Source organism: Sycon ciliatum, chromosome 4 (assembly GCF_964019385.1).
Source record: "Sycon ciliatum chromosome 4, ocSycCili1.1, whole genome shotgun sequence".
Lineage (NCBI taxonomy): Eukaryota > Metazoa > Porifera > Calcarea > Leucosolenida > Sycettidae > Sycon > Sycon ciliatum.
The window spans coordinates 35,275,582-35,295,993 of NC_088646.1; the positions used below are offsets into that span (position 1 = coordinate 35,275,582).

The 20,412-nt window shown below is 46.0% G+C and overlaps 2 protein-coding genes and 1 long non-coding RNA gene across 3 annotated transcripts in view; 2 read left to right on the forward strand and 1 right to left on the reverse strand.

Moving 5' to 3' along the window:
• Positions 1-1,453: 1,453 nt before the first annotated feature.
• Positions 1,454-15,602, forward strand: LOC135815892 (phosphoserine aminotransferase-like). Its single transcript, XM_065329237.1, has 14 exons — positions 1,454-1,682; positions 1,770-1,858; positions 2,070-2,130; positions 4,954-5,023; positions 6,159-6,361; positions 7,157-7,234; positions 7,526-7,620; positions 8,932-8,995; positions 9,753-9,811; positions 10,095-10,141; positions 13,007-13,062; positions 13,838-13,907; positions 14,154-14,291; positions 14,780-15,602. Exons 2-14 carry the CDS (start codon positions 1,805-1,807, stop codon positions 14,883-14,885), a joined length of 1,101 nt encoding a protein of 366 aa, XP_065185309.1. The 5' UTR covers positions 1,454-1,682; positions 1,770-1,804; the 3' UTR covers positions 14,886-15,602.
• Positions 10,795-13,199, reverse strand: LOC135815893 (uncharacterized). Its single transcript, XR_010553331.1, has 2 exons — positions 12,096-13,199; positions 10,795-11,313 (listed from the first exon to the last, which is right to left on the reverse strand). It is a non-coding gene; the product is annotated as an uncharacterized LOC135815893 (long non-coding RNA).
• A 688-nt stretch (positions 15,603-16,290) lies between the features above and the next one.
• LOC135815895 (glutaredoxin-3-like) overlaps positions 16,291-20,412 on the forward strand; it is an 8,277-nt gene continuing 4,155 nt past the window's right edge. The window contains exons 1-4 of the mRNA XM_065329240.1: positions 16,291-16,446; positions 16,546-16,654; positions 19,396-19,470; positions 20,386-20,412. The exon at positions 20,386-20,412 is cut by the window's right edge and continues 75 nt beyond it. Of these exons, the coding sequence (XP_065185312.1) occupies positions 16,391-16,446; positions 16,546-16,654; positions 19,396-19,470; positions 20,386-20,412 (267 nt within the window). The 5' untranslated portion in view covers positions 16,291-16,390. The remainder of the gene's footprint in view (positions 16,447-16,545; positions 16,655-19,395; positions 19,471-20,385) is intronic.

Consider the following 20,412-nt stretch of genomic DNA (forward strand, 5'->3'; position numbering starts at 1 on the left):
TTGACACAAACTAGCACGTACTGGCCTCGTGGTTTACTTGTTGTTATAAGATCTATGAGCTAGTCATTCGAGAGATTATAATCTCCGATCGGCTAGATAGACTAGACGACTCTGCATCTGATCTTACTCCTACTACTAGTAATACCAAGAGTACATAACTACACACTGTGTAGTTATCATGGTTATGTACTCTTGGTAATACTAATCCTTGGCTAGAGCCCTAAGAGTATTCATGGTATTAGAGTAAGATAGAGTAGAACCTGCCTTTTGTAGCTACGTCGTTTTGTAGCAAGCTACAAGACTTGTAAGTAGTAGTTGTAGTTTCGCCTTCAATCTTCATTACTAGTACTGATTTGACATCATGTCAGTGAGTTACCGGTACCAGACTAACAAAACTAGCCGCGTGACTACGAGTAGACCATGGTATGCCGGTAGACTACGACTTCTGAGTCACTTCACCGTTCACGTAGCGCTAGCTAGCCTAGTGCGATTAGCGGCTATTACATGTACATGTGCAGATCCATAATTATTAACGTTATTATCGTCAGTTCCGAACCCCGACTTGAGAGTCAAAATACTCTCCCTTATAATTATGAGCCAGCAATTACATAATGAAAAGCTCAACAAGACTGGAATTCCAAGCCCACTCAACTTCATATTAATTTTGTGCAGCTGCACTGTTGAGCTTCCGATGTAAACAAATACTGAAGTAATAATAACTCCAAGGCCACAAGATGGAAGAGGCAACAATACAATAATGTACTTGACTTGTAGAGTAAAACACTATGAATAATCCCGAGGCTCATGAACGCAGCCATTCTCAGTCTGTGTGAATAGTACTACTGAGTTATTAGGGCTGACATGTCGTCAGTGGGATTGAGTGAAGATCGTCAAAAGTGATCATTGTGATTTTCGCCAACGGCAGTTACATGTATGTCCAAAGGCAAACTGTAAGAGTCTGCAAACTGTTACTTTAGCCAGAAACTTCCACACAGAGCAGACCGGTGTAGTGTAGAGAGGGTCTACTGGGAGTCCAAGACGCCGAATCCTTCTTTGGACTTTAGTATTCGCCTCTGCTGCTTGGCAGTTCGCCCCAGAGAGGGCCAGAGCCCGGCATAGCAGTAGAACTGGTAAAAAGCCACAGACACTAAACAGACGGGAAACACAACTGAAGGCAGTGGTGCCCTCTTCCAGACATCATCTCCCAAACCGACAATCATGTCATATCCATGTAGACACACACACATCGTACGATAGGCAGACTACGATGTACAAGTGTCAAGCGGTGATGGGTGACCGTGGTCCTTGTTGGTGACCTTCTGGCATTATCTGGTCATGTAGATCTAGATCTACACATGGTACATGCACGTGTACGTGTGCGAACTGCATCACGTGCCGAACAGAAGCGAGAAGGACACGATCCCTTCCGACTCATTTTCTCGATTCGAGGTCAGTCCAGACCGGGTCCTTGGTAGAATCTCGGTGCTTTGGTAGTTTTTGTGCCAGCCAGCAAGCAAGTACTGACACTGTAGCTAGCTGTTTGTCAGCATTGCTGTTGCCATCTACTTGCTTCCAATCCAGTGCTGGGAGCGCACATTTCTGTTTGACCTGTCATTTACCGTGGGAGTGTCTGAACCACCAGAAAGACATCACGCAACAACCGTGAAAATAGTCTTGGCAAGGTACAGCACCAGTTTAGTTCGTTGGCTTGTGTGAAGTCGTGAGCAGCAGTTATTGTTGATTTACTTTGCTCCCTTTTCCTCGCGCAGTTTTCAACTAGCAATATTTCGCTCACGCTTTCACCATGGCCACTCACGTATCCTGCTTCAACCCGGGTCCCGCGAAAGTGCCCAAATCTGTAAGTGTTTCAAGTGTTCAGCCTTATCTCGCATAATGCTTTCGATCACACTCACGTTCACTGATTTCAGTTTGACTCCGTAAAGAAGATCCGAATTCAATTAATATATTTATGCACTATCAACTACTGAAGATACTAGTATGTTCTGTAATGTGCTGGAGTTCGAGCTTTTTGTGTTTTATTTTGGCTGGTTGTTCCCAACTACGTTCAGGTTCTGAAGAAGGCCCAAGATGAGTTCACAAACTTTCAAAGCACGGGGATGAGTGTTGTTGGTACGTGGTAAATTGTGACTGCCCCCTACTGTCTTTTCAAGAGTTTGTGATGAGGAATGCAATTGCGCCTTGTTGTGTGGGCAGAGGGTCGCTTGGGTACAAATCTGCGTGTACGCACTGCCATAGGGCCACGTGGTAGAAATGCGACTGAACTCAAATAAAGCATGGCACAAGTAATAACGTTACAATTGTTTGTAGTTTGAACAACTATAAGTGTGTAGCAAGGGCCTGGCTGAATCACGGTGTATTGCTTATCGTGTTGGTCAGACTGAGAAGGATATCAATCATCAGCATGCTTTCATGATGGTCGTTTGGCAATGGTGCAATTGAATTTATTTTAGAAATGCAGCCAGGTGCTTTTACAAACTTTGACAATCCCTTATCAAAGTAGAACATCGGCCTCCCAACAAGAAAATTTAAAGGGGAAGTTAAGGCAAAAATCAAAATTTCACCAGTTGTAGTCTTCGGGGTGCTGAGTCGAATGGTCGTGGTCCGAGGAAGCTGAGACGCTCCCTTCCTACTTGAATCCCAATCGAACTCGCGCACTTCCACCGAAACTGGGTGACTGCGCCCTACTAGATGGGGATTTGTATGCAAAATGTCACTAAAAGCGCCATTTCGTTCTTATAAAAGCACGGATGACCGCGATTGGCCCATATGTTGTAGTCTTTTGGACGCTGAGTCGACTGGTTTTGGTCCGAAAAGGCTGCGATGCGGCGTTCCTCCTTTATTCCCAATCGAACATGGTTGAAGAAGCGGTCACGTGCTCCTGCGTACACCAGTCACCTGGTCACCGTGCCTGCAGGGTACAACTTACTAGCCTGTTTGACCTTTTTTGGGTGCAGTCCTGTCACTCGAGTTGAACTCGAGTTGAACCTTGGTGTGAAAGTTGTCACCTGCTGGCGTGGTGACCAGGTGATTTGGGCACCCAGGACCACGTGACCGCTTCTTCAACCATGTTCGATTGGGAATAAAGGAGGAACGCCGCATCGCAGCCTTTTCGGACCAAAACCAGTCGACTCAGCGTCCAAAAGACTACAACATATGGGCCAATCGCGGTCATCCGTGCTTTTATAAGAACGAAATGGCGCTTTTAGTGACATTTTGCATACAAATCCCCATCTAGTAGGGCGCAGTCACCCAGTTTCGGTGGAAGTGCGCGAGTTCGATTGGGATTCAAGTAGGAAGGGAGCGTCTCAGCTTCCTCGGACCACGACCATTCGACTCAGCACCCCGAAGACTACAACTGGTGAAATTTTAATTTTTGCCTTAACTTCCCCTTTAAACCACCTCAGAAAAATGTCTCCCATTTCGAGGTCCTAAATAAGCCCCCTCCCCTCCCTCCCCACATACACATACAAAAAACAGTTGTCAAAATCTAGTGGAATGGCTGAGGCCATGAGGCCAGCGTGTACACATCACGGTTCATACAGCAAACATCTAATGGCGAATGTGTAGTAGATGTACACGTACTCTGTGCACGAGATGTTCCATTTTCGTCCGGGATAGATCCGTACGCATGGAAATGGCGTGTGCATTGTGGATGCATACACACGGCTGCAAGGCAGCGGCGCGCCGGCACCTGCATGCACGGACTACGTATGCATTTCCTTGGATGTCCAGGGTTCTAGCCATGTCAATAATTATAGTAGGGGGGCGGGCATGGGAAAAAGTTACCCCATGACCCATTTTTCCATTGTCCAAAATTGTCTTGCCATGCAAAATGTAACATACAGGGTGAACCCCGACTTCACCCCTCACAAATGTGCCTTTATGAACCTTGTAGTAGTGACTATCGACTGTATTTTCGTTGAATTGCGTGAAAAAAACACAAAAATCGGAAAATGAGTAGGGGCGGCACTTTTTCACAGGGGGGCACGCAAACGGAGTAGGGGGGCGCTGCGCCCCCCTACCCCCCCCCCCCCCCCCCCTTTGGCTAGAACCCTGATGTCAATGTCCACAACAGTGTACCACACACTGCAGTACAGCAGACCAGCTGGGAAACGGGACCGCTTATCTCTGTCCAGTACGTACATGTAGGTGGGCAGATTTCTGAGGTGTCGCCGTACATGTACCTGCAAAAGCATCATTTTTCCTGGAGCAAGAATACATAACCAAAAGTGTGCAATTCCTGGTGTAACGTGCGATGGGCTCATCCATTACGGAATGAAATATTGCATCATTTTTTGGTAGAAGTATAACTAAGGGCATGTTCGATTGGTTGGATCCGGATCCAGATCGATTGAGTGGATCCTTTGGATCCGCCCAGGTCCAATCTGCCAACGCTGCCCTTGATCAAATCTGGAATTTTAGTGATTTTGAGGGTTTCCAAGAGAAAGCAACGATTTCCGCATCATCGCTTTTATTCCTGCCATTTGTACACGTATCACGTACGGAGTAAGATTTTAGGCAAAAAAGAATCCGTTGGATCCGGTCAACCCTGCTCCCAGAGGTGGGTTGGCTGGATCCAAATCCAAAGGATCCGGATCCGGATTCGACCAATCAAAAGGGTGCGAATCCAGTGGATCCGGTTGATCTGGATCCGGCTCCTATCCTACCAATCGAACATGCCCTAAATGTGTATGTTTTTTGCACTTGTCATGTTTGTGTGCGTGCGTATGTGTGTGCATGTGTGTGTGCGTGTGTGTGTGTGTGTGTATGTGTGTGCGTGTGCGTATGCATGCATATGTCTCAACTACTAATACGTACAGGCGTTTCATTGGCTCGAACGTTGCATGAGTAGGACACCAGTTGGTGTCTCTATGTCCGGCGAATCAGTGGAGTAACATTCTATGCTTGTTGTTGTGCCATTACCCTCTGTAGAGCTCAGTCATCGCAGCAAGGACTATGCAGAGATCAATAGTCAATGCGAGGACAGGCTAAGGAAGATCCTGTAAGAATATCAAAATCGTTCTGTTTTAAGTTTTCTTCCACATTCTGTCAAGTTTGTACATTAAAATGTACCAGAAGGCTGATTGTGAAGGATTGCATGCACGTGATGCTGGTGTAGCTTCTACAGTCCATTTCAAAACTATAGACGCGTACCTAGGCAAAAACCGTTATGCCAGCATCTATACCACATAAAATCTGTGATCACTTTGTGCATAAATTTTTCCAAATTGGGCGTCTGTTATCCAATCCTTTAGAAACTATAATGAGAGTAATTAGTGAGGTTTTGCATTCCGAAATTCGGCAAAAAGATTCGGCACGCCGGAGCGAGGTCGAAAATGCACACGAAGATTCGGCATGTTTGTTCGGAAAAAGCTCACTTTGCCGAAAATATTTTTCGGATGAATTTTCTTGTAGAAGAGCGCTAGCGCTTGATTTATTCAAAGAGGTTTCTTATCTCGGCATCGCTTCGCAGGCGTCTTGGGCGCATCAGCATCGCCAGCTACTTCTGATTGCTCCTCTCCACTGCCTGTCTACTCTCTATCGCCTGGAGTGTGCTCACCGTCATCTGTGTGGCTGAAAAGACTATGGCGATACGCATAAAATTTGACTTGGCCATGGAGTTGGTTTTTCTGAGGCGACTGAGGAGGCAGGTTTGGCCCTCGAGTCTTTGGGCGATCAAAGTTCGTTGGAATCAGCAATAAAGGGAGCACGGGACAGGACGTTGCTGATGCTGGGGCTCACGAAATGAAACCACATCATTTTCGACTTGCAAAACAAACGTTGGTGCGAAAATTCGACATTTTGATGTTTGACAAATGACCGAAGAACGCCGAACCGAAATTCGGAATGCAAAACCTCACTATTGTGGAGCGATCCTGAGCAATATTCCGAAAACTATTCTCAAAAAGTTCCAGCCAAATTTGAAATATTTCGAAAACCCTACGCATCTATAGTTTTGAAATGCACTGTAGATGCGAAGAAAATGGTATTGTCTGTCTCAGCCGGGCCGGGGTTCATTCTTCCTACTGGTTGCGCTTACTGGTGCTAATTTGCTAAATGTGAGCCAAGGTCCCGTCGAGTTCCCTTGGATCATCGGTTTGTTCATGCGTGTGTGTGGCTGTGGTTGTGCCGTTCAGGGATATTCCGAGCAACTACAAGGTGCTGTTCATGCAGGGAGGTGGCACTGGCCAGTTTTCCTGCCTGCCTCTGAACATCCGGCGAGGCGAGTCACCAGTGTTTGACTATATCGTCACGGGCACATGGTCCAGCAAGGCGGCCGCAGAGGCCAAGAAGTATGGCAAGGTCAACATGGTCTTTCCCAAGCCAGAGAAGTTCACCAGTAAGCCTAGCAATAGCAGCATTGAGAAATATTAAAAGACAGCACATGCTTGTTTCCCTCCTTTCATGACTCTTTGTCACTGTCACTGTCTTTGTTCATACCGGTAACACCGATCCAGTTGTATCTCTCTTATTCGGGCGCCGCGGAACCAAAGGGTGTTCGTTTCTCAGAATCTTCTGCAATCCGGAAGTGCCATGCACACTACAGCCATATTAGATATGACGTGTCATTCTTTTCAGCTGGGCTCACCGGCCTCAGATTAATACCATCCACCATATTTGACTACACGTACCTGCTTGCAGGGTACCCGGGTAAGAGAGGTGTCCAGATGTGGGAGGCCCAGGTAAGGCCTCGGTCGCACTATGTCAGAAATGCTGCGTCAGAATCATGAGTTTTTCCATGGCAACTGATGAATAATCCTCAAAAATCCTGAAATGTGAGCGTCAGACGCAAGCCAATCGGCTGCATTGCCGCTGCCGCTGCATGCACTTGCATGAAAAACAGTGTCTTTTGAAAAGAGCGTACCGTACAGTACTCTATCGTAGTGATTTGTTTCGCCACACAGTGGTTTTGTGAAGTGTGTCAGACCCCGACAGTGAAAGTAAAAATGCAGTGTGACTCCACGGCAGGGTCAAGTGCTGGGGTTTGACGCTGCGTCCAGCTTCAAACTTGCAGGAGTGCGACCGAGGCCTTATTAGAGAGGTTATACTGCTGTTGCTCAGCTGATTATATGATAGGGTAACATCTTTTGGTATGAGTTTGGCAAGCTCTGCTGTTCTTGTTTTTGCTTGCTAGGTGTTGCTGATGAGAAAACGTGGAAGCTTGACCCGGAGGCATCGTACGTCTACTACTGCGCAAACGAAACAGTACATGGTATGTTTTGAGTATCTGTGGCATTCTATGCAGTTTTACCCATGCGACGGAGGCGTGAGCTTCTCTACCTCCCTCTGTATCTCTTCTCTCTCTCTCTCTCTCTCTCTCTCTCTCTCTCTCTCTCTCTCTCTCTCTCTCTCTCTCTCTCTCTCTCTCTCTCTCTCTCTCTCTCTCTCTCTCCCTCTTTCTTTCTCTTTCTTTCTTTCTTTCTCCTGTTACTGTATACGCATTGACAATACTGTACGTATGTCACGGCATCTGTATCACTCTATCTTTGTGTCTTTGTGCTAGGTGTCGAGGTCTTAAATCCACCGGACACTGGAAATGTCCCCCTTGTGTGTGACATGTCCTCTAATTTCCTCACGTGCAAGGTCGACGTTTCGAAGGTGCGTGCATGCGGGAGCAATGCTACTACATAGTGTGCTAATTTGGGTCAAGTATTGAGTGCACTTTGTGTAGTGTAGGGGTGTCACCATGCTGTGCTATGACAATGTCGAATCCTGTGGCCCAGACTGGAGGGCAGCAGGTGGGGCCAAGTGGTTTCATTTTAGTTTTTCATGTTCCTTGTCAGAGTTCATTTCCGGTTATTTCTGCTCAGGGACTAATTTATGTATTATGTTAGGCCACACCAAGTTTTTTCATTGTTTCTCGTCACCGCGCGCGTACCTTTCTTGAGGATTGGACCAAAAAAAAATCTCGCGTCCCGGTAAACACGCATAAAAAGGCGTTGTAAAAGTACGCGCGGCGTCAAATCTGGAGTGCAGTGCTAGTGCACGAACCGAAGGACGACTTTTGCACCGTGTATGTACCGGTAGTTCAAGTACCACACCACCACACGACCTGGTCGTCTTCTTTGCTACACACAGTTCCGGTACAAGTCAAGACAGTGCAAGACAGTGCACCGTTTTGGACTGACAGTGTTCCGGGCATCGGTAAACTTGTAAACTGTCACGCGTGGTGTATAGTCTGATTTTAGGTCATAAATTGGGCCTTTGTAGTGTAAATAGCAGTTTTTGTTTTTCAAACCCTATTTTGTTTTTTTTCCGCCCGCCCGCGTTCCTTTTGAGATTTTCAGGTGACGAGAAACAATGAAATAACTTGGTGTGGCCTTACTCAAAATAAAACTTGAATAGCAATTCGAAAATGTTGCATAGCAATATTCTTCAACACTTGACAACACTGTCTTCCTGCAGAGCTGATCAGAGTGCAAGCTCAGGCCACAAGTACACTGTAACACCTTAGTTGCAAACCTAGCCTGGTGCCAGGATGCATAGCTCAGCACTTTCGAAGTTTTATGCATCTTTTTCATCCCTAAGAGACACACCTGGCATGCACACTGTGCGTCATAGGGTACAGTGAAAAATCAACATGCACCGCAGTTTTATGCAACACGTTTCTGAAGTTGCTTTGCCCCTCAGAAGAATTGCGTGGCAAACTGTGATGCGATACCGGTTAAATTATTCCCTGGTGCAGTCGGTATAAATTTGTCAGCTCAGCGAGTGTAGGTGTGAGATGTAGTGTTGTATGGGTCTAAAATTTCAGCAGTGCTTTAATTCTGTAATGAAATGACACAAGAATATTGAAAATTCTTGTTGGAATGCATGAGTTGAAATCTTTATTCTCACAATGATTGTTGTTGTTGTTGTTGTTGTTGACGTCCTCGTCGTTGTTGTTGGCTTGTGTTGTCCACTGCACAGTATGGTGCTATTGTTGCTGGAGCACAGAAGAACTTTGGTGCAGCTGGTGTTACCGTAGTCATCAGTGAGTGGTGCCGTATATGTAGCTGTGTGCCTGGTACCCATTGTTCTGATAGACTGATATGTGTTGTTTGATCCAACCGACAACAGGCTCATACAACTCAGTTTTGGGATATTTATTATTTACATTACAGGAACAATATGATCCATGTGAAACAAGAGAGAAAGAAAACTGCCCGTCCGTCACGGAAGGAACAACAACTAACCAGAAAAGGAAAATATCGAAGGAACAAGTAGCGCAAGCGAAAGCCAAAACGCTCTCGTCAGCAGAACGTGCCCGTACACGTGCGCCTACAAAGCACCCACAGCAGTGCAAACGAAGCCAACGTACTGCACTAATCTTCATGCATCAAATAAGGAATCCAAAAAGCAACCGAAAAAGTAGCCAGATCTGCAGAAGGATCCGCGACTGAGTAGAGTCCGCGTAGGCATGGGACCTCATGACGTCAACCAACCAAAAACACAGAAAAGCCGTGCAAAATAAATCAAAACATAAATAAACCGAACGCAAATTCAAACAGCAAACTAGTAAGCTAACGATAAACTAGTAGCACTGAGACAATTCCACTGTCATAAATTACAACGAAATCACATGCAAGAAGTCCTTTCACTTTGTCCACCGCTCGTTGCGTGACACATGGAGACGATACTGTAGCGCTAATTTGTTGCACGTTGTTTTGGTGATATGTTTCCACTCATTACAAGTTCGAAGTCTTTTTAAACCAATTTTTTGTCCTCTTGGCCTCTTCTATACCATTCAGTTCGTGACGATCTGCTGGACACAGCTCATCCAATGTGTCCTATTGTGATGGAATACAAGGTGAGCTATTCTAGGTCGTGAGCTGTATGTATGGAGCTGCGGGTTGGCGCTGTAAACTTTTCTAGTAGTCCTTGTTTATCTCCGAATCTGTTTTTATTTACGAACTATTCTTCTGCTGTGGATGTGAACTTCTGTGTATCTGAAACCATGGTGTTGTGTTTCTGTTACTATGGACCAGTATGGTTGTTGCATTGTCGTAGGATAGGCTAGATTTAACTTATTTTTGTTGTGTCTGCCTGGTGTCCTTGTCTTTCCGCTCTGTCATGGTAATGGATTGATGCAGACAACTGCAGCGAATAAATCCTGCTACAACACTCCGCCAACATTCTGGTAAGCTGAGCATAGTTCTGTTTATCCTGTGAATCACTGCTCTTATGTTATATACATGGACGGTATAGCACTATAGTGATCATCCATGGCTGCAGGCATGTGGCACGTTTTCTATACATGTACATGTCCTGTGTATATCATGCATTATGAATGTCCGATACTGAAGAAAGGTGATGGGTAAGTTGCGTATATGTTGGACTCAGTAGAGCGTCCGGCCCCTATATGATGTCCAACCCCTATATAGAGTCCATTGGTCCAAAATCCACTGTACAGAGTCCAAACTTGGAATCAACTGTGAGCTCAAAGTTTAGATGGACATCACTCCCTGTATAGAGTCCAGCCAATTGTCTTCACCCCTATATAGAGTCCATTGGTCCAAAATTAACTGTACGGAGTCCAAACTTTGAAATCAACTATAAAGATTAAAGAGTCTTATGTGGACAACACTCCCTGTATAAAGTCCAGCCAATTAGGCATCCCCTATCGAGTTCGAAATTAGACATAGGATCTGCTGTAAGCAGTGAATATTAACCAGAAAACGGCCTCCCCCTTTAATCCTTTGCATCATTCACTTCTCAAGGTAAAAAATATGTATTGAGGCGCCACTGCAGCCACTTCATTACATGAAAAACCCTACAAACACCATCCTCAAATCAAGTGGTCTCTTCGCAGACGCTGTAAATTACAATATCTCAATCATGTAGTGTTGCCAAATAATTGTGCACGCACACACACACATGCACACACCCACACAACGCCAAGAAAATACCTAGAAAAAAACAAGAATCGAAAGAGAATAATGGAGAGCCCGGGATTAATTATTTGTTTTCAAATTATTGCGCGCACACACACACACAAACTTGTACAACGCCAAGAAAACACCAAAAAAAGAGTAGAGACACAATACACGCGCAACTCCAACAGCCATGCAAACGTCCACGCATTTACAAGTAAAGTCAAGAGGGATAACAAATAATTATACGAAACGAATGCATACGTGGGCGGATGCACGCACGTTTACATACATGTAGTAGTGTAAGAGATTAACATAGTGCAGTAGTCGGCATAATACTAGCACATGCTGAGAGTGCAATAGCAAGCTTCGCCATTGCTCATGGCCATGCAAATGTTCAGCAGAACTCAGTTCCGCAAGCTTCTGAAAATCAGCACACCTGGAACAAATAGATAGCACAAGGATACGCTTATTACCGTAATGATGCATGGGAGCACACAACTACCAAGTTCTCAACGAATGTGATGCTCAATGAAAATCAATCCACTCAAAGACCTGTGAACAGGTGACGGTGGGGACAATAATCTATTAGTAATACGAGGAATAAGATCGTTTGTGCACACTCAAGACGCACAGACACACCACCATACATGTAGTGTACACAGTGTTTCACTTCACTGCAACTAAATTGAAATGAGATGATTTGAACAATCTGTACAGCGTTGCCGTCAGTCAGTCTTCCCCAAGATGGAAATGCAATGATTTGTTGTCACGAGGCAGTTTCACTGACACAATGTCATGTTCGTGACATCAAAACGGTTACTTCAGGGAATACGAGTATTAGCTTGAGAAGCTTTTTCTTGTCATTGGCATACACGCAATCCTCCTACTACTACTAGTACACTGGCACTGCGTTTGTGGATCCCATTGTATTTGACATCATACTAGAGGAAGAGTGTCGTGGAGTTTCACATAATTATCACAGGGATAAAAATACATTTCTCATGAAATAATTATTATAATTGATGATAGCTAGACGATCGTATACGATTGATGCAAAGTCCTTGCAGTCCTTGAGGACTATTACGAAGTGGTTGATTACTTTTAGGGCATTCATTCAAGCAACATCAAACAAACGCGATACGCTCCTTGAAAATGGAAAAAAATTCAAGCATAACGACAGAACAGCAGACCAATCGAAACGAGTAAAAGCTTCCTTACCTCAGTCATCGTCCTGCCATGTAGTTGGACAGCCTTTTGACACGGTGGTACAGGCAGCTCTTGTCCAGTCAAACAAGGGTATCCTTGTGGCGTCGAACGAAAGAGAGTGTCAGTGTATCTGACTCGTCAGATTGGAACTGTGCTGAACTTTTCTCTTTCTCCGCTTTCTGCTTTCATCCCTCGCTCTGATGAAACCGTTCAAACGTCTTCAGACTGGCAGCAATGGCCAGCCAAACAGGGGATCCTTGTGGCGTCGATCGAAAGAGAGTGTCAGTGTACCTGACTCGTCAGATTTGAACTGTGCTGAACTTTTCTCGTTCTGCAATTTCTGCTTTCATCCCGCGCACTGATGAAACGTCTTCAGAGAACCACAAGACGCTTTCCAGATTTGATTTTGAACGTCTCCTTATCCTCCTTGGTTACCTCGTGACAGATTACTGTCAGCAACTTCACAGCAGAACTGGCAGCCATGGCTGAAGTGAAGAAAGGAATGCGCTGCCACCAGGCAAGCAAAACTGAAAATGTGTTTGTTCTTTTTCGGGCACAAGACACAGTCACAGGACGGCGTGACTGGATAAACTGGACTCCTGGACTGTGAATAGGGGACTGGTAGAAAAAGTGTACTCCTTATAGGGGATTGCGCGGCAGGTTGAAGCTGATCAAAACTGAGTGGACTCGTGGACTCTGTATAGTGGATTTTGGACCAATGGACTCTATATAGGGTGCTGGACATCATATAGTGCATGGACTCTATACTGAGTCCTACATATATATTGTATCACTTTCACATAGCAACTACTTGGTAATAATCTCTGAGATTTTAAAGGGTGGAATACGTTCTTGAGCACCGGTATGTTGGCCAACACACCTTGCTATGTTTTATTCGTGTGTATGATTGTGTTCTCTTGTAGTATTTACCTGATCGGCCTGGTATTTGAGTGGATTCTGGAGCAGGGCGGTGTTGAGGGTAGGTTTGCCATTGGTTGTGGTTTGTTTGCTTCATGACCCATGCAGCGATGATCCATACCAGAAGTCTGTGTTGTTCTGTTAGCTTCTGTCGAAACTACGGATCTTGACCTATGCTTTTCCTCTGTGGTCTTCAAAACAAGTCTACTGTAAATCAATTATATTACTAAAAAAATTCCCACTTATTCTGCAGTACTGCGTGCATGTACGTAGTCGCGCAATGGTTTATGAAAGTTCAATGAATACAAAATGTTCTTTTCTCAGTTTACAAATATACTTTAATAGCACGTCTAGTACCTCTAATATAAGCGTGGGATCGCGCTTCTTCATTTCATTCTGTGTTTATAACTGTGCTTTCAAATTAGTTCTAGCCATTCATTATTCTAAACCTTCACTTACGAGACCTTGCAATGGTCGAAAACAGCGCTGTATGGAGGACATATTTTGTCAGTATCTACAACTGGGAGTCGTGTTGCTTGTTTGGTCGGCCAGAGAGCGCATGTGGAGGTGGAATTGCTTTAGTTTACAAATTTTAATACGATTCGCTTATGAAATAATTATAATTGATTTACAGTAGCTAGCAGCATGTGCGAGTGTAGTCTGTTGTGGGGTGATAGCATCTTCGCAGCAGTTTGGCGATTAGCTGTACTTGCACAGTGTACTGTAGTTAGTACATGTACTATTTGCTATGACCGTACAACCTGTGTGCACATCTGCAGTTCTGCAACTTACTGGCCCTTCTGTGCCTTTTCTGCCTTGTCTTCTTGTGTTGTTAGCCATGGAGAAGTGCTCCGCAGCCAAGTCAAAACAAGTATACGATCTCATTGACAAGTCGAATTTCTACTGGTGGGTACTATGCTGTCCTGTTGCCACCAGCGCAGCTTTGTGGATGGCATAGATTTACACTTTCGGTTATGTGTCATTTTAGTGGATATATAGGAAGATTATGGCTTACAATCAAATCAGTATTATGATGAGGCTGAATCTTTCCAGTTATGCCTTTCCTCAGTTCTGTCCTCCTGTGATGCTGCTGCCACTGCTTACACTCATGGGTGTGCTTTTTGTGTTTGTCAATTGAAATGCGCTCTGCAGGAGTCCCGTTGACCCAAAGTATCGTTCTCGTGTCAACATCCCCATCCTCTTGGGCAGCCCGTCTGGCAACGCGGATATTGAAAATCTGTTTGTGCAGAAGGCCACGGAAGCGGGTCTCATTGGCCTGAAGGGACACAGGTATATTCTATGCCTTGCTTTCCGTCTGTCATCGACTGTGCATTGTTTGGCAATGCCTGAAATAGTATAGCATGTGAAGTTGTGCTGGCACACGCCCAGTTCATTGGGCGTGACATTCGGTATGGTTATGTGGTGACACGTCCCCAGGAAGACATGATTCAAAGCACACCTCGATAGGTCATGGCCATTGTTGACCGCTTTAGGAGCTGCATCTGCGCCTTGATCCTTGAAGGGTGGTGGGGTTCCTACGGATGCGGAGCACTCGGCCTCTAGCCGAGTCTCACGCGAACTGTCATTTTTTTAAAATAATTGTTGACTGTTGTGTGATGTGCTTACCAAGACTTTGTGGCAGTGATCAGCAGGAACAGAATAACTTGCCTTTTAAACATATACGTTGGCTTCGCCCTACAGCTGTTAGCGATGTCATGAATGGTTACAACTTACAACGTTTACATGTAACGTGACTTCTCGTTTTATGTTCTCTTCAGATCTGTCGGCGGCTTGCGTGCATCACTGTACAATGCAGTATCTGAGGAGGACACGGATCGTCTTGTGAAGTTTATGATTCAATTTGAAAAGGAGTCTGCGAACTGAAGAGATCTTTTAAAAGTATAAAACCACCTTTATCTATTTTGTTGCGGTGTCGTCATCTTTTATTAATATAATATTATATCCCACGTTGTTGCGGTTGTAATGTAGTGGCTAGTCTGATCTCACCTTTGTTATACTACTTCCACAGGTGATGGCAGTTTAAGCTGGCGTGTTCGCTGCTCGTGTGTTCTTGTATGGCATTAGCTACCTGTCGTCGTCTTCTTCATCCAAATCTGTTGAACAGAGAGCTTTTTTTTAACCGTTGCCAAGTGGCTTGTCTCGTTAGGACAGTTACTCCTCATGGCAATTATTGTACATGTATTCGGCGGAATAGCGCGAGCTCCAGTGTGGAGCAAACCCTTTCGTATCCACTTTATTACCATTATCCACTTTGTTTTCATGCTCCAGACAGCCTGGCGCTGTCTGTATTACATTGTGTCGGAATTGCGACCTAGTTCAAGCTCATATTCTTATTTGGCAAGATCATGTCTTCTTTCCCCCTGCTTGTTTTGTTTTGTTTCCTCCGCTTTCAAGAGCCTGTCAGAGGCGCGTCAGTTTCACTATTCTGCTCATTTGCAACATGGGTTTTTTATCTTTCCACTGCCGACAAGAGTGCTGGGTGTGTATAGCGTATCTTTTGGTCTTGTGGTATGCTTTATGGCAGCTATTTGCACGCACATATTTTGGAGACGGTGTGTAATGCCATGTACATGTACTTAATCCCTTTGCTTTGTGAGCGGCAATACGACAATATCGCACGGGTCGACATGTACGCACCTTCTGTCCTGAGATGACGGTTGAGGTTGACCAGTGGTGGCTTTCCCCGGATACTCTAGCCAGTCTGTCGCTAAAATCTCATCTCAAAGAAACTCGGCCTTCCGAAGCACGGACACAGGCACAGGGCTGGGCTTAGGCCATTGGGGGGGGGGGGGGCTGGTGATGTCAGGAACTGGGACAGTGGGAGCCATGAAAAGACAATTTTTTCCATTCAATGATCTATGACACTGCACCAATCACCATGTCCATGGCATGCAGTGCGTACCAGGTGGAATCAGTATTCAACACAATGAAATACGATCATGCCTTGCCTGTCGGTACACTACAAGAGTCCATGGACTTTATGGACTTGATTGTACATATCAGACAACCAACCACTGAACCATGTGAACCAGGCATTGCAACAACGAGTGGACATGAACAACCACACTCCACAGCAGTGAACAGCACTGCAATGATGTCAAGAGTACATAACCATGATAAACCCCACTCACTCGTAGCTACTCTTGATGATGTGCATCATGATGTGACTTTTTTGTTGATGAACGAATTCGCGAACTCGAGTGAAGGTGACGTAGCCGCGACGTCATGCTTATGGATCGTCTGACTCATTATCTCGAATCATCTGTCTGGAAATGGAATAATTCACTTTGTTGTTTTCGAAAATAACACAAGACTGGTGGCATATCGTCACTATTATCGTGGTATCTTTTCTGTTCCAAATTGGAAAAATGGGGATCATGGACGTAACAACCGTTGATCAGTTCAACGATGTCACATCCAGCTCGTAAGTTACGATGCCTGTTGCTTGAATTGTTCATGCTCAGTCTCAAACATAGTGTGGATTTTGATCTCATCTCCCCTGCCTTGCATGTCCAATCCACAGGAAATTGACTGTGGTGCATTTCTGGGCACCATGGTCTCAGCCATCTGTGGATATGAACAATGTATTGGAGACGTTGAATCCAGAATATCCAGATGTACAGTTTGTGAAGGTAGGATCGTAGTTATGTACAGTCCTATCAAAACCTGTTGTATGCTACTCATCAGTACAAAGAAATCTACAAGCATAATATTGGTATTAGATAAACCTTCCCACTCTTACTTAGATAAGCCTTGTTTGTTCAAACATGTTGTTGATTGACAGCATGTAACAAGGTGGAGGACACCGTGTTCGAACACGGTGTCCTCCACCTTGTTACATGCTGTCAACCAACAACAAGAATAATATTGTGTAAACACAGCAGTCCATGCACTAAAGTCTGGTACTGGTAGCGGTAGCGGCATGTTCTTAAAAACAGAAGCCTTTTCATCCGTCATGACCGGACCGAGAGGGTCGGCATAAGCCTGCGTTGCAAGCAACACCCCAGGGCCGCCAGGAAGTGCGAGCGCTCCCAATTCATTTCCAGACGCTGCCATGCCGCGTCTGAGCCCGTGCAACTCTTTCCAGCGCTGGCTTATACGGTACCCACGAATGTTCCCGCCAAATGACCTTAGACCTGTATTTAGTACAGTGCTGCAAACCCGCAAACCTTTGCGATGTGGAATACTTCACGGTTTTCGCGATGGGTGTGAAATCGCAGCACAAGTAAGCCAGTGCAAAACATAAAACTGTAGTAAATATACTGAGGAAATTGACTCCAATCGAAAACATCTCCAGGTGCAAGTTTGTCTGTGCTCGCAAACCGCGAACTAAAACTGGTGCAAACGTTTCTGGGTTTGCAGTACTTGCCGCCTGTCCAGTCCACCCCAGTGCAGTGTTCGTGACCTTGCGAGTGTTCACCGCATGACCACTGGTACCTCGACTGCAACTTACAATCGAGCATGGCTTACTACTGAAGTGAACACTAGTATATGGACACAAGACGACATGGACCTAGAAATGGGGGTGCGACTTACAATCGGGGAATACGGTAAGTCTCCTCAGTGGAGATCAAAATAGTTTAGTATGCATTTTGCAAGTTCCCAAACATGCCCTTCAACCCTAGTTTATAATCACGGTCGCTAATTCTGCTAGTGGAGTTGGTGTTGGTGGTTCTTGTTGTAGATCACAGTACACAATGGGTATCAGTTGTTCTTTATTATATTACAGATAGTTCCATTGCATTACACTTCTGTAACATTTCTCGAGACAAACACAACTGGACGAGAAGAACCATCTGGATAGACGTTTAGTTAGCTAGCACCAATACCACGCGGGGATGCATTACATTCCACAATCACCGGCAGTGAGACGTCATAATGTACAGTAATCGGATGGGCTGCTAAACATTGAGACAAATGCACTCTCACATTCTGCGGACCATAGAAGTTCAATATCTCTCTGCAACGAATGACTCAGAGGGTGCAGCATGGTAGAACAGTTGGGAATGAAACAATCGTAAACGTTCACTAGACCTAAGAACGGGCGCGGAGAACTTGCATCAGATGGCTGGGGTGCGTTGCCGATAGCGTCAATCTTGCTGTCATCGGGCTTCAGGCCGGCTTGCGAGACGATGAAGCCCAGATAGTTGACTTCATTGCGGCGAAGCATGCACTTGTCTCGGCCATGGCGAAAACCTGCTGCCGCGAAGCGCTTGAGGACTTCCCAGAGGTGCTGGTCGTGTTCCTGTGCATTGCAACCACACAGTATCATCAAAGTATACAACTACTCCGGGGATGCCTTGGAGGATCTGCTCGATGGTACGTTGCCAGATGGCGGGAGCGCTGCTGACTCCGAAAGGCAAGCGGGTGTACGCGCACAGTCCTCGGTGTGTTGCAATCACACATCACTTCTTGCTGGCGTCGTCTAACTTGAGCTGCGCATATGCCTGACTGAGGTCGAGCTTGGAGAAGATCTTGCCACCAGCGAATTGGCCGAGAAGATCTGTCGGATTCGTTATCGGATGCTGGTTGGCCTGATGTGTTGTTCAACGTCACCTTGAAATCTGCACACAGACGAATGGTGTCGTTCGTCTTGCAAACTACAGCGACAGGGGAGGCCCAATGGGTCTGTTCTACTGGTTCGATGATGCCTTCGCGTTCTCATCGATCCAACTCAGCGTCCACTTTCTCGCGCATGGCATAGGGAGCTGGTCGTGCAGAGCAGCATTTCGGTTGCGGTTCACCCTGAAGGCGGATGGATGCTGTGTGTCCATGACGGTGCCTAAACCTGCCTCCAACACCGACGGATACTCTGGCAGCACATCAGAACATGCATGTATGGAACCAAACAATTCTGCCCTGTTCAGCTTCACTTCACTCAACCAGTTACGACCAACAGGGGACGATTCCCTCCCTCGGCAATGATAAGACGCTGCTGGCAGCGCTGTGACTCATACGCTGCTTCTACAACTGCGTCACCGACGACGGGTAGAGGGGTACCCCCCCCCCCCCCGAATGCGAATGAAGAGACACTAGAGGGCTGGAGGGGGAATATCCGACCATGACTTCTGGCATAATGACATGGGCATAGTGGACAGCTGGGTCCCCGTATCAACTTTCATGCGGCATGGGTTGCCGCACAACCCATGCCGCATGAATACTGGTATGCTGATGGCCTTGTTACCTACAGCTCTCTATCCCTGCTGGCTTCTTTCTCTTTTCTTGGCGCATGCTCCACGTCTTGGGCCATTCAAATTAGGACTGCTTCACAAACGGGTTGTCATTGTGTGAGTGTTAAGACGATAGGTTTGATCTCGTGCGGGCAATATATAATAGTTCTCCTGTTGCTGGTGTTTCTTGTTGTGTACTACAGGTGCAGGCAGAAGAGCTGCCAGATATTAGTATGCGTTGTGAAGTGTCTGCTGTTCCGACCTTCGTCTTCTTCAGGGTAGGTCTAACACTGCAGTGTTGTATGCGTGTTCTGCCATGGTTCCTATGTGGCCCCACTGCAGTGCAGTCTGGGTGCACTCTCATGGTTCCTATGTGACCTCACTGCAGCGCAGTCTGCGTGTATTCTCATGGTCCCTATGTGACCTCACTGCAGCGCAGTCTGCGTGTATTCTCATGGTCCCTATGTGACCTCACTGCAGTGCAGTCAAGTGTCTTGCTGTGTTTATGCTACCGTCCTGGCCAGAGATATTCGATCTCCTGAATTAAGTAACGCCGGGCGCCACGCAGCCCTAGCACTGCACGCACACACACACACACACACGCGCGCGCGCGCGCGCGCAGACACACACACACACACACACACACACACACTACCCTCCACACTTGAGTGTGGCGCTACTGAATTCAGGAGGTTGAATTTATCTGTCCAGAACTGTAGTAGTCGATGAGTCATGCATACAATACAAGGTGGTGGTGGTGGTGGTGGTGGCATGTGCATCATCAGTTCAGTGTTGAGCATTGTACTCTGCTCTGGTATCTCTGTCTCTGCTGTGATACGGTGCTGAGCATTGTACTCTGCTCTGGTATCTCTGTCTCTGCTGTGATACGGTGCTGAGCATTGTACTCTGCTCTGGTATCTCTGTCTCTGCTGTGATACGGTGCTGAACATTGTACTCTGCTCTGGTGTCTCTGTCTCTGCTGTGATACGGTGCTGAGCATCGTACTCTGCTCTGGTGTCTCTGTCTCTGCTGTGATACGGTGCTGAGCATTGTACTCTGCTCTGGTATCTCTGTCTCTGCTGTGATACGGTGCTGAACATTGTACTCTGCTATGGTGCCTATGTCTCTGGCGTGATACGGTGCTGAGCATGGTGTCTCTGTCTCTTCTGTGATACGGTGATATGACGGTGCAGGTGAAAAAAGCAGTGGATCGGCTCGGC